This window comes from Hyperolius riggenbachi, chromosome 9, assembly GCF_040937935.1.
Source record: "Hyperolius riggenbachi isolate aHypRig1 chromosome 9, aHypRig1.pri, whole genome shotgun sequence".
Classification (NCBI taxonomy): Eukaryota; Metazoa; Chordata; class Amphibia; order Anura; family Hyperoliidae; genus Hyperolius; species Hyperolius riggenbachi.
Window position 1 is genome coordinate 112943348 of NC_090654.1, and position 14797 is coordinate 112958144.

At 45.3% G+C, this 14797-nt stretch overlaps 1 protein-coding gene across 1 annotated transcript; it reads left to right on the forward strand.

Moving 5' to 3' along the window:
- Positions 1–12749: 12749 nt before the first annotated feature.
- On the forward strand, positions 12750–14057 carry LOC137533548 (uncharacterized protein F54H12.2-like). The gene has a single exon (XM_068254918.1). The coding sequence runs from the start codon at positions 12750–12752 to the stop codon at positions 14055–14057; it is 1308 nt and encodes a 435-aa protein (XP_068111019.1).
- The last annotated feature ends 740 nt before the right edge of the window (positions 14058–14797 follow it).

Sequence of the window (14797 nt, forward strand, 5' to 3'; positions counted from 1 at the left end):
CACTTGTGGGCGATTTTCGGACAGTTAATTGTTCAGGAAATTGGACCATTAGTGGCCACCTTAAAATAAGATGTTAAGAGAATCTAATGTTGCCAGTTACTTTCCTGGGGCCTTTTCCATCCCCCTGAAGTCCTTCTGGTCCCTGGTTATCATTCCGCCCTGCACCATTCGGCCACTCTGCCCCACCGAAAGCTGTATGTGCGACCCTGTGCCACGTGCCTCGTCCATCGCACTCCCATGGCTGGAAGCATTATGTGCTTGCGCAGTAAGTAAAAATTGCTACTGCGCATGCATAGAACACTCCCAGCCATGGGAGAGTGATCGAAGAGGCGAGGCAGGGCATGTGTCATGGCTTGCAAGTGGTGGACTCTGCCAGCTTTTGGAGGGGGACAGTGGCTGATCCGAGCACTGCGGAATGACACAGAGGGCACAGGACTTTAAGGGGCTGGAAGAAGCCCCAGGTAGGATAAACTAGCCAGATACAGTATATTTCACTTAAAAGTCCTTTTTAAGTGAGAAACAATAGAATAAGAGAGGAGCAGAGAGAGAGAGAGGAGAGTGAGATGGAGTAATAGAGAGTGAGACATGGGAAAGGCAGAGGTCCATACAAAAGAGAGGGCAAAAAAGAGGAAAACCACAGGAGAGAGAAGGGTGGAAGAGGTAGAGAAACAGGAGGGACAGACTGGGAGTTTAGTCTTCACTTGTCACGTTTAGCAGGGACAGGACATGTAACACACCATTAACATACTTCAATGAGCAGGGCAAAGAGAGGAGAGCACGTGGTGTGTGTGTGAGAGAGGACTGAACAGGAAAGGAATGTAAACTTATCTAAATTGTCCGGAGCTGCCTCTCTGCTCAGGGAACTTCACATACTTCTGCTGCTGTTTCAGCATTGTCAGCTTATCACAGCTTTGCTCCATCACAGCTTTGCTGGCATGGAGACACCTAGATCTTCAAATTCAGCACAATGCTGCAGGTTGGCCCTCTGAACGTGGAAATTATTAGCAGTGGCCTGCTTTTTTCAGATGTCTCTTGTCTCTGCCAGTGCCTGCCTAAGTACGCACTTGTCGCTATCTGTGTCACTACTCCAGCCAGCTAGTACACAGACTCTCGTTCTCCTCTCCTCTCCAGCCCCCATCAGCCCCAGCGGCAGCATCTGGGCTCCATGCATCCAATCAGGAGGGGGATGCGAGCGGAGCTGAAGTTGCCGGGCTATAACTAAAAGCGGGGGGGGGGGGGGGGAATGTCTGTAAGTGTTTCCCACTACTGTACTGTGCGCTGGCGGTCATGCGAAGAAGCCAGGAGGTGCTTGGATCTGGCTGGGAGGGAGGGTTTGATGTGCTCAGTTATGCGCCCCCCTGTGAGGTGACTGACAAGGGCGCCTATAGCAGGAGCCCTATGTGCACGTCTCTAGATCCGCCTCTGTGAAAGATGAATGTCTTTAATTGCAAACCACACAAACTGTTGGTACTAAGGATGTGTGGGAATACATAAATATCTTTTAAGTTTATTAGAACTAGAAAATAGTTTTATTGGACTGTCAGGATAATGGATTGAAGAGATTCATTCTTGTATTTTAGAAGCAGTGTGTACTTGTTTAAAACATTCCAGATCTATGACAGGTTGCCAAACTCCTGTTTTCTTGCCAAACAACAGAGGAGAGTACATCCCTTTGCCTCTCTGTGAGCAAGGTACCTCCAGTACTGCATCTTGCACTATTAATTGGCATATTGAAGACGACAGACTTCTCTCTTCAGGAAGGCATAAACATATCTTGCAGAGTGATTTAAATCTCCACCGATAACCCTCAGAGATTGCTTGAAACCCCGCCCCCAGAAGTGTGGATGGATGGGGACCCAAAAGGACTTTCCTTGGGTTTGTCGATTAGCTGGAGCAATCTTGATTGCCTTAGAGAGGGCTGACTGAGAAATTATCAATTTTTTTTAAATTCTTATCTGGTTTATAGGAACAAAAATTCCTGAATCTTTGCTGGAACGAATTTCTCTGTACAAATCTTTGTAACTTGAGTCTTCTATATCTCCAGATTTTCCTCCTGTTTATTATCGACTTTGCTCGTTTCTTCAAGAATCACTCTTCTGATTTATTTTATTAAAGGAAAGGCAAATCCAACCTCGGAAAGATGTGGATAATATTTACCTACTTCTATGGAAGGATCTTCTGGTTCTTTCCACTGTAAAAGGTTCTTTAGTGGAAAATACCATTACCTTCTGTTTCAGAAACAACCTCTTGATTAGATCTGTCATTCTGTGAAGTTGACAGAACTGCAACTGGCGCTTGGGAACGCATTTCCCCTCTTACTGCTTGCTTCATAAAGATGTAACATTCTAAAAAGAGTCTTCAGATTTGTCTTCAGAATTTTCAGCATAACAATTCACACAAATCTTATCCGGCATCGTCATTTTTCCACACTTACAGTAAACTGATTTTCCTGTTGAGTGGTTGGAGATCAGTGGAGGCAGAGTGTGCTGAGTCGACCTGGATCTAGAATGACAATACAATCTTAAGGAAGGAGATTATTATTATTATTTAGTATTTATATAGCGCTGACATATTACGCAGCGCTGTACAGTGTATATATATATAATGTCTTGTCACTAACTGTCCCTCAAAGGAGCTCACAATCTAATCCCTACTAGTGCCATATGTCTATATTATGTAGTGGCTCAACACACACCATACAATCTAGGTTGTTCAATCTTACCACTTTCATGTAGTATAAGAGCTTATCCAATCAATCATTCAAGGTATTTTCAATCTGTTGGCCCTTATACTATGTAGATTTGGTAAATCTGTACAACCAAGATTGTATGGTGTGTGTTGAGCTTAAGTACTGTAGTCTAGGGCCAATTTTTTTTAGGGGGAGCCAAGAATATGGAGTGTGTATACTACAGACCTTTAAGACGTAAAGAGAGGTGATAATATATACCTCTCCTACATGCAGTATGAGAAAGGCGACTGTGATATACGTTGTCGTGGCCACCTGACGCTTTCCCACGGAGTTTACTGACTTGGTAGGCGTGCCTCTATACGCAACACTGTGGGTACCGTAGCCTCGGTCCCATAGCGTAGCGTAACTGCGTAACCAGTCTTGCTGGGCGGGGTTTACCGAACAGCGTTATGGGGTCTGTAGTCTCAGCCTAACAGACACGCCCTCCAGCCTCTCTCGTTTTCCCTCTCCAATCACAAGGACGACTGCGGCACCCGGAAAGGGCCGGATCCACTTAGTGCCCTGGCTCCTTCACCTCCACCGATCTTTACCCCCTAAAACCAACGGAATGAGGTATTTATGGTTGTGGTAACCCATGGATGTCTGCTACAATTTGTAATAAACAGCATTTGACGGAAGGTGCCCGGATCCCATCCTTTTTCTTCCAGTGACAACACAAGAATATGGAGGCTGCCATATTTATTTCCTTTTAAACAATACTGGTTGCCTGGAAGCCCCGCTGATTCATGTGGCTGCAGTAGTGTCTGAATAACACCAGAAACAAGCATGCAGCTAATCGTTTCAGATCTGACAATGTCAGAAACACCTGATCTGCTGCATGCTTGTTCATGGTCTATGGTTAAATGTATTAGATGCAGAGGATTAGCAGGACAGCCAGGCAACTGGTTTTGCTTAAAAGAAAATAAATATGGCAGCCTCCATATACCTTTTTCAGTTGTCCTTTAAAGTGAAAATAAACCAATGAGATAAACAATTATATTTATCCTCCTACTCCTAAAATGTAATTTTTTAAGTATTCTATGGTATTCTTTTATATTTAAACATTTACAAAGCAGGTTGAATGTTTTACTGTCTCTAATCAGTGGCAGCCTATTAAGTCTCCCAGAGTTAGAAATAGGTCATTAGTTCATGTATTTTATCTCTCCCTGCCCTCAGAAGTTGTATTCTGCCAGAAAAAGTTTTATGGCTGTAATATGCTTATCAGTGATGTTTACTATATTCCCAACAATGTACCGACAACACAGAAGTTGTCACTTACATGCCTAGAAATTAACTCTTTCAGGCAGCAAAATAAATCAATTAAAATGGCCTGGGTATTAAAGGGACTCCGAGGAGTGCCCAAATGTAAAAGAATACACTTAACTGGGGTTCTTCCAGCTCAGGGTAGGCGGCGAGTTCCCGCGGCGTCCTCCTGGCTCGTCTCCTTCAGCCTCCACCGCCCCCACCGTTTTCCGCGTCACCCGGGCCTGGTGTCGGCCGTCTCTTCCTGATTAATGACGCAATGCATCATCACGCCGGCTGCCATGATGACGTGAAGCGGCCGGCATGATGACGCATTGGGCCAATCAGAAGGCCTCCAGCCGAGGCCCTAGCAACCAATCAGAGGAGGGGAACCTGGCCCTCCCCTCCTCTATATAAGGCGGCGGCAATGTTGCGGAGCCCGTCCTTGCTGTGTGACTGAGCGTACTGAGAGCATCTCCAGTGCTGCTGCGTGTCTCTGAGCAAGTGCTTCTTGTGCTAAACCTAGCGTTTTGCTTCCTAAACACATTCTCTACACATATATTATATTGTTTTATAGATAGTAATTTAATTGTTTTTTAGTCAGCTAGTGTATACTGTATACTGTGCTAGGCTAGTGTTAGGTCTGTGTGCAGGCTAGGCCTGCTAGCCTAGGGCAGCCTTAGCCTACTACTAGCTTAGGTAGGTTAGGGATTATAGTTAGTTGTTAGTTGTGTACTAAATTAATTAATTTCTACTGTTAGTCTGTGAGTTTATTAGCTTCAGTACTGTGTTAGTTACTGTACAGGCCAGCATCTGTTGTGATCTGTGACTGCCTGTCACATCTCTGCCTGACCCTATTGATTGCGTCAGACTTTGATTGCCACTGTTGGTCACACGCGTTAGTTATCGACTACTGTAGACTACTACTAGTACTGTTTGTCTACTAGTATTTAAAAAAATGAAAAATAAACTTTCTTTTTTTTTGGTCACTCACTCACCCACCAACCCAGACTCTTTATTAAAGTTTACACCCTTTCCCGCCCTTTCTACATATATATTTTTTTGTTTTTATTGCTGTATTGCTGTATTTGTATAATTGTACAATGACTGGCAGAGGTAGAGGCACCAGCAGGAAAGGCAGCGCCATTGCCAAAGCCACTGCCGGCAGGTCTGTGACTGGTCCACCACCAGCCACTGACCACAGAGTTGTGGAGGAGGGAGCAGGGGCGCAGCAGCAGCAGGTTGCGCCCATCTTTGCCTTGGGTTGTCATCCCCGGCCCATTGCGGAGAGTCAGGCACAGGCTGTGGTGGAAATGATGGTGGAGCAGCAAGCCACCGTTTCCAGCCAGACCTCCAGCGCCAGCAAGACCAGTGCCACCACCAGCACTCCGGTCCGCAGCAGCAGCCGCCCTCCACCACCGCTTGAGGTCACGTCGACCCCAGCGGACAGCCTGCCCTCACTGAGTGCGCTCTTGACACCCGGGACCGTGAGCGACTTGATGGATGTGGTTGCCCAGCTTGAGGAAGAGATGTTGGGGGGATGCAAGGAGTAGGAGGAGGAGTTTGAGGTGGAGGAGGTTCTTGTTGGCGGAGCACAACAGGTGGAATTTCAGGAGGAGGAGGAGGGGCATGATGCAGGGAATGTTGGGGTAGAGGAGTTGGTTGAGGCGGGCTCAGAGGAGATGTTTGGGGATGATGATGATGAGGTGCTGGATCGTCCCTATGTGCCACCACCTTCAGCACAGTTTGTTGAAGGCAGCTCATCATCGGAGGAGGAGGCGTCTCTGGCGCAGAGGCGTGGCAGCAGCAAGGCAGCCAGCACAGGGCATGGAAGGCAGGAGCCACAGCCTGCTGCTTCAGCCGCTACCACAACCCGCAGCAAACCTCCTCCAAGCAAAGTGAAAAAAACACAACCCTCCAAAGGCCAAAAAAATCCCCAGCCCTCAAGCTTGAAGGGCAAGTTGAAATTCCCAGAATGGCGGTTCTTCACTGAGTGTGAAGACGACAAGACCTGTGCAATTTGCCACAGTTGCGGTGTCAGTCTGAGCAGAGGTCGCGATCTCAACAAGTTGAGTACCTCGTGCCTTCAGACCCACTTGGAGACCAAACATTTTCAGGAGCACAGTGAGTTTCTGAAGCTGAAGGACAGTGGCGCAGGCAGTGGTCAGAGCCAGACAGCCACTGCACAGACTTCAGTAGCAGCATCCCACCCTCCTGCTCATCCAGCAGCAGCAGCAAGAGTACAGCAACTCACTGTTCCCAAGCCCCCCCCCCCCCCCCCCGGGCAGCCAGTCCTCAGTGGCCTCATCAGCTCCCTCCACGGTGGCCTCCTCATCCTCCCGTGCAGGCAAACGCCGCCAGACCCTTCTCAGCGAGTCCTTTCCCGGTGTGACCAAGGTGCTGCCTCCCACCAACAGGCACATCCGGGTGTTGAATGGGTTGATTGCCCAGGCCATGTGCTCCCAGCTCCTGCCGTACTCCTTTGTGCAGGAGGGGAGTGACATGAGAGCGCTCCTGCAGTACGGGATCCCGGAGTGGCAAATTCCAAGCCGCCACTATTTCTCCCACACGGCGATCCCAGCACTGCACCGCTTTGCTATAGTTAACGTGGGCCGCGCGCTCGATCACGCCGTGAGTCAGCGGATCCACGTCACCATGGATTCATGGAGCAGCCGTTTTGGGACAGACCGCTACCTGTCCTTCACGGCCCACTGGGCCAGCCTGGTGGAATGCACCAGCGAGGTAGCAGCAAGTCCATCCTCGGGCGCATCAGCGGCACCAGTCGCCCACTATGTGGTGTCACCACGCGGGGTCAGGGGAGAAGCAGCAGCTTCCACCGCCAAGCGAACCCGCCTCAACAGCAGCGTGAAGGCCCGCCATTGCCAAATGCTGCTGAAGATGAGAAGCCTGGGGAAGAACAGCTTGACGGCAGCCAACGTGCTCCACTACCTGAGGGAGCAGGAGAAGACGTGGCTGACCCCCAGAGGCCTCCAAGTCGGATTGGTGGTGTCCAACAATGCGGCCAACCTTCTGGCTGCCATCAGCAGGGGACACTTGACCCACGTCCCCTGCTTGGCCCAAGTCCTCAACCTGGTGGTGCAGAAGTTCATGTGCACCTACCAGGGGATGGACGAGCTGTTGGAAGCGGCTCGTAAAATTGTGCACAGTTTCCGCTGCTCAGCTGCTGCCGCAGAAAACTTGGCAGACATCCAGCAGTGCCAGGGCCTGCCACGACACCGCTTTGTCATTGATGTGCCAACTCACTGGAGCTCCACCCTGGCAATGTTGGAGCGGCTGGTTGAGCAGAGGAGGGCTGTCAACCGCCACATTGTTGAGGACGCTGTCGCCGGCACCACCAAACTCCAGATCCTCTCCAATGCACAGTGGGGGCAGATGCAGCAGGTCTGCTTGGTGTTGGCTCCATTCCTGCAGGGAACCAACCTGGTCAGTGAGGAACGGGTATCCCTCTGCCAGTGGGTGCCCTTTGTTTGTCTGCTGGACAGGGCACTGTGTGATTTGATGGATGTGGGATGTAAAAAAAAAAAAAATCTGAGGTGTCTAGGTTGAAAACTGTGCTGTCCCAATTGTGTATTGGACACAATGTGGACTGCACGACTGCTGTCCGGAACCTCTTGCTGTTGGTGTTTATTTACAGCCATGGTACCAACGCTAGGTACCATGGCCCCGTTACATTGCCTGCTGCCACACGTCACTCCTCTTCCTTCTGCTACTGCAGTATTTTACCTCCTGCTGTCTGTGTTCCCACCGCCAGGGTCCACAGAATTATGCGCTGCTGCCAAACATCACTACTCCTCCTGCTGCTGCTGTATTTAACCTCCTTCTGTCTGTGTTACAACCGCCAGGGTCCACAGAATTATGCGCTGCTGCCATGCGCCACTAGCTATTACGCCACTACTATAGCTATATAGTGTTGTAAAAAAAATAAAATTCTGAGCTGTCTGGGTTGAAAACTGTGCTGTCCCAGTTGTGCATTGGACACAATGAGGGCTTCATGACTGCTGTCCGGAACCTCCTGCTGTTGGTGTTTATTTACAGCCGTGGTACCAACGCTAGGTACCATGGCCCCGTTACATTGCCTGCTGCCACACGTCACTCCTCCTCCTCCTGCTGCTGTTGTATTTTACCTCCTGCTGTCTGTGTTCCCACCACCAGGGTACACAGAATTATGCGCTGATGCCAAGCGCCACTAGCTATTACGCCACAAATTTAGCTACGCTGGTGTTGAATACAGAATTTTAGAAGAAGAAGAAGAAGAACCAGATGATGATGAAGAAGAAGAACCAGATGATGATGAAGAAAAAGAACCAGATGATGATGATGATGAAGAAGGAGAAGAAGAAGACAAAGAAGAACCAGATGAAGAAGAAGATGAAAAACCAAGTGAAGATGAACCAGAAGAAGAAGAACCAGGTGAAGAAGAAGAAGAACTTGAAGAACCAGATGCCAGTGAAGAAGAAGATGATGAAAATGATAGTGATTATTGATGACAAGAAAGAAGATGGTAAAACAGAAAAAGAAGACGGTGAATAAAAAGATGGAGAGAAGAAAAAGAAGGTGAAGACTGTGAAGAAGAATAAACAAGAAATGCAGAAAAAAAGTTTTCCCCATCAAATTTTTTTTTTAAATTACACCTATGTAATTGTGATTTCCCTAAAAAAAAAAAAAATAAAGGCAATCCGAATTTGTGAACACGAATATTACCCGAATTCAGTTACCAATCACTAATCAAATTCAAATCGAATTCCATGGGCGTGATCACGGTCGAATCCTGCATTTGGGCACTCCTCGGTGTCCCTTTAACCATTTCACCCCCAAGGGTTTTTACCCTAACGGACCAAAGTCATTTTCACCTGTCAGTGCTCCTCCCTTTTATTACCTAATAACTTTATTATTACTTGTTACAACAGAACGATCTATACCTTGTTTTTTTTCCACAAATTAGGCTTTCTTTGGGTGGTAAATTATGATAAGAATTATTTTATTTAAATGCATTTTAACAGGAACAATAAGGAAAAAAATAAGGGAAAAATTGAAAAAATTCATTATTTCTCAGTTTTCGGCCATTACAGTTTTAAAATAAAATGTGCTACTGTGAATAAAACCCACATATTTCATTTGCCCATTTGTCCTGGTTATTACAATGTTTAAATTATGTCCCTAGTACAATGTATGGCAATAATATTTGATTCGGAAATAAAAGTACATTTTCTCAGTTTTGCATTCGTCGCTAATTACAACCCCTTATATGCAAATATAATAGTAATATACCCTCTCATGCCATACATATTAGAAAAGCCCCTAACGTAACAATTTTATGTTTTTGTTTTTTTTTACAAGTGTAACTATGGGGGGAGGGAGGAAGGAGGTATTAATTTATTTTTATTTAACTTAATAAATGAGAAATGCAGTGTAAAATGTGTTTTTTTTTTTTTTTGTAGTTTTGCATGTATTCTTTTTTACCACTAGATGTCCGCACACTCACACAGAGAGGGTGTTGTAAGTGCAAATCTCATTGACTTCCCGTTGAAGCCATGATCTTTGCTTATGTTCAGACTTCTTCCCTTTCCCCAATCACGGCCCTGCAGGGCCCGGTGGGCCTGTGATCGCGAAAGGTAGTGGTGGCAAAAAAGGACGCATTAAAGCATCAGTCCGTTAACAGGGACCAGCAGGAAGTTTTAAAACAGTGGGGGGGTTAATATGTTTTTTTACTGTACATACACGTTTATTTCATCATGTCATATATCGCCTCGGGTACACTTTAATGATTCTCCTCATGTCGGAAGTCAAAGTAATTCAATCTAATATATTTCCACAGCTGCCAAAGAGAAAAGTGGGCAAGCCAAAGCTTACATGTAAACATTACTGATTTTTAGTAAGTCAACTGTGCTCTCTGGAATTACGGTAAGTAAATAAATAGACTTCAACTCTTGAAAAAAGAGGTTCAGAAACTACTGTACTGAATATTTTAAAGCATGGGTATAACTACAAATCATGGGGCCCCCCTGCTAAACTTTTCTGGTGCTCTCCTCTTGGTGACCCTCACAGCCGTGGGGCCATCTGCAAGGTTGATAAAACAAGTGTGGCCATCAGAATCTTCACAAGTAGAGTACTTAGACATGTCACATCAAACTCAAAGTGACAGGTGCCCCGCCCCCTTTTCACACCCTTTCCCCGCCCCTTTTTCACGCCCTTTCCCCGCCCCTTTTTCACACCCTTCCCCCGCCCCTTTTTCACACCCTTCCCCGCCCCTTTTTCACACCATTTCCCCGCCCCTTTTTCACACCCTTCCCCCGCCCCTTTTTCACACCCTTTCCCCGCCCCTTTGTCACACTCTTGCCCCAGCCCACACAGTGAAACACCGCCCCACCATATATTAAGCATGACTGACAGGCAAAGCACAAGCAGGCAAATGCCTTCTACCAAAGAAATTTTGAGAAAGCATTATTATAATTTAAAAGCCGCCGGTTCTTATGGCGGTGTCGACAGCCTGCATAGAGTTGTTCGGAAGTATGGATTGAGCAGGAAAGCTGTCAAAAACTGGCTTAATAGACAAGACACATATACTTTATACAAGCCTGCTAAGAAGAAGATTAAAAGAAATAAAATTGTTGTCTCAGATATAGACGCCCAATGGCAGGCGGACCTGGTGTCTATGATAGATTTTTCAAGTTACAACGACGGTGTGAAATATATTTTATCGGTCATAGATGTTTTATCTAAATATGCTTGGTGTGTTGGGCTGCGCAATAAAGCTGGGGGAACTGTGGCTAAGGCTTTTGAGTACATATTTCGCACTAGCGATCGAATACCCAGAAAACTAGAAACCGACAGAGGTCGAGAATTCATGAATAAACCTATGAAAAAGCTTTGTGCAGAGCGTGGAATAAAACATTTTTTTACAACAAACACAGTCAAGGCAGCCATCGTAGAACGTTTTAATCGCACTTTGAAAACCAAGCTGTGGCGCTATCTCAGACACCGAAATACATACCGATACATCGATAATTTACAAAACAGCTTAACAAGTTATAATAACACATACCACTCCTCTATACGATGCAAGCCGGCGTCCGTTACAAAAAACAATTCTTTGTTAATCTGGAAAAATCTGTACCAAGATTATACGTGTGTTAAAAAGATTAAGCCGGCGCTTGCAGTTGGTGACCACGTGAGAATTTCCTGTTATAAAAGTATATTTACAAAAGGTTATGAGCAAAGCTACACGGAAGAGATCTTTACAATACAAGCTATCAACACCAGAGGTCTCAGGCCTCTTTATAAGTTGAGAGATCTGGCTGGGGAAGTCATTGAGGGATCGTTCTATGATGATGAGCTACAAAAAGTGCCGCTTCATAAAAACAGAATTTATCGGATAGAAAAAATTATAAGAAAAAAACGAGTGAAGGGTAAAAATTTGTACCTAGTTAAGTGGCTCGGATACCCTGAAAAATTCAACGAGTGGATTCCGGAAAACCAGCTGACCGAAATATAAAATATGCAGACGGATTCCTTTTTTATTACACTACCGTGCAATGCCTCATCAAAAATTTACCCAGAGAATACCATCTCAACCTATACAACTAAATTGGCTAAATCTGTGGATCTTCGTGGCGCGTGGGAAGTAGCAATCACCGAAATACAGTATCCGCATTCATGGTATACCTTTGAAGTGCCCGAGGGTATTTTTCACGCCGGGAAACGTGGAGAACCGTTAAGAGATTATTATGTTAGAGCCGGGTATTATCACACTATCGACGATCTTATCAAAGGAGTTAATCATAGACTCGAAAAAGCAAAGCTACCCCTGGACCAGATTAAATTGACCTATGATGAAGCGGAAAGAACTGTTAGCCTGTATAATTCAACCACACACTTTTTCATACCGGGTAAAAAATTGGGGCATATATTAGGTTTACCTGTACCAACACCTGATCAGCTGAAACTTCTAAAAGCCGGTCACCATCCTTACTACCAACCAGATCAGGGCCAAACACCCCAAAACACCAAAATATTCTACCCCGATATCAGAGCAGGATTTTATACACTCTTTGTGTACACAGATATAATAGAACATCAGCTAGTAGGGGATGCCTACGTTCAATTACTAAGGACCGTTGAAATCAGCGGGAAAGGTGGTGGGATAAGCACACAAAGATACAGCAGACCCGACTATATACCGCTCTGCAAGCACCACTTCGATTCAGTAACCATTTCAATTCAAACCGATCAAGGGAAACCTGTTAGGTTTAAGTACGGAAAATCCGTTGTGAGACTTCATTTCAGACAACGGCGCGTAACAGCGAATTGAAATGTTGTCGCAGAAGTTGTATGGAGACCCGAATATCTACACGCGATATTACCTGGCGCAAGCGGGCTATGGATTGGAAGGTTTCCAGGGAGAGGAATTTATGCATGGTTCGGGCCTAGCAGGTCTATTCAGAGGGTTATTCCGTAGGGTTGTTCCTCAGTTTAGAAAAGGCATTGAACTTGTAAAGCCGCATGTGAAAACCGCAGCCAGAAATATCGCCAAAGACGCTGTCGCAACAGTGTCAACGGCGGTGTTGGATAGAATAAACAGGCCAAAACAAGACCAGGACGGGTCAGGTGTTGTGTATATACGCAAAAAACAACGTAAACGAAAAAGACATATTGACAGCATAGTTCTTCCACCTTTTCTCAATAAAACCAATGGTCGCAAGAAGCGCAGAAGACAGAAACCACCAGCTCGTTCACCAGGCGACATCTTTTAATCGGCGACATGGCTTTCGTGCACGACTGCTCGACCGAGTATGCCAAATCAGAATTGGATATCTTTCAAATACCACCGACACAAACAAGTATTAAAAAATCTATTTATGTAGAAATACAACCTATCGCCGCAATAGCTGACGGCACTCCCTTGGAATTCTTTATATCCGGAAGCGGCGAATATTATTACGACTTAAATAATACCTTGCTACATATCACCTGCCGAATACTTAAAGCGGACAACACGCTCCTGCAAGATGGCGCTCGTGTAGCATTGGTTAATTACCCTATAGCCAGTCTTTTCAGTCAGCTAGATATATCACTCGGCGATCGATTAATATCTACAAGCGATAATCTGTATACCTACAGAGCCTATATAGAAACACTTCTAAACTATAACGCACAGACTTTGGCGACACAGTTTACAGCCGGTTTATTCTATAAGGATACAGCGGGACATTTTGATGACAGTGCGCTGGGCGGTAACAATGCAGGCTTCATCAAAAGAGCGCAATTTACAACACGGTCCAGAAGCGTCGAACTAGTGGGTCCAATTTACGCCGATGTCTTTAATCAGCCAAAGCTGGTCCTGAATGGATTAGATCTGAAGATTAAACTCACCAGGAATAAAGACTCTTTTTGCCTTATGAGTGCCGAAGCTGAGGCGTTTAAAGTGCAGATACAAACAGCGTCGTTATATATTAAAAGGGTTCAAGTCTCACCAGCCGTGAGGATCGGTCACAGCCAGGCGCTGTTAACCGCTAACGCAAAGTACGCCATTGACCGGGCGTGTCTCAAAGTATACAGCATACCGGCCGGGACACGAATTTCCAACCATGAAAATCTATTTCTCGGCAATATACCAAAAATCGTGATACTCGCTCTGGTAGGAAATGAAGAATTTTCTGGAAGTTACCAGAGGAATCCGTTGCGGTTCGGTCACTATAATGTAAATTATGCCTGCCTGTATTTAGACGGTCAACAGATACCTGCAAAACCTTTCCAGCCTAACTTTCAGGCAGAAGCCGCCATCCGAGAATACATGTCTTTGGTGCACATCACAGGCAAACAAAAAGCTGACAACGCGCTATCGTTTGACAGGTCGGAATACATGAATGGTTACACCCTGTTCGCGTTTGACACAACGCCGGATCAAGAAGCGGGGTCAGGGCATTTTTCTCTAGTAAAAACGGGTAACCTGAGGGCAGAACTACGTTTTTCCGACCCCACCCCAACAACCCTGAACATGATTGTGTACTCTTTAAACGATAACGTTATTGAAATTAACCATAAAAGAGAAGTTCTATATGATTATTAACAATAATGAATAATTTTGAAATCGAGAACGCTGTGAAAGTCGATTCTTGCGCAAGACGAATCTTTAGAGGTGTAATACCGTGTGATTTTTTACCGACATATAAGATCGTTCAGAGACCCGCTGCGTATATTGTGAATACAGATCCTTCTTCGCGTCGGGGGCAGCACTGGATTTTAATAATGTTATTGAACGAGGATACATCACTTTTTTTTGACAGTTATGGACTGTCGCCAGATAATATCATCTTTCCTAAGGACTTCATACAGTTCTTAAACAGGAATTCTGACTGTATCACCTATAACAATAAACAGCTGCAGTCTACAGATAGCGCTGTGTGCGGGCATTACTGCGTTTATATGCTCCATCACCTAGCCAGAGGATATAAGCTAGAAGGGTTATTGAAAAAATTTGACAATAATTTTAAAACTAATGACGCTTTTGTACAAACATTTGTGGGTCGTAGATTAAAAAGTAAAATGACCTGTTGTTACTACAATCAATCATGTGTTTGTTATGTTGACAACGTACAATAAATGTGTTTAAATGAACAGAATGCTATTTTGACAATGTACAATAAACTTGGTTAATAAAAAAATGTAATTTCATCACATCTGAGGGTCTGTCTTTTGTTCTGTCATCAGCAACCCTCTACACATTGCAAAATGCAAGATCATTATTTTTAGATAACACCTCTTATCTACTCTGAGCTTATGGTTGGGAGTTGTTTTAAGTTATTAGAA

Excerpts from the sequence above, each read along its gene's own strand:
- LOC137533548 (XM_068254918.1), top strand. The coding sequence starts at position 12,750 with ATGGCTTTCGTGCACGACTGCTCGACCGAGTATGCCAAATCAGAATTG.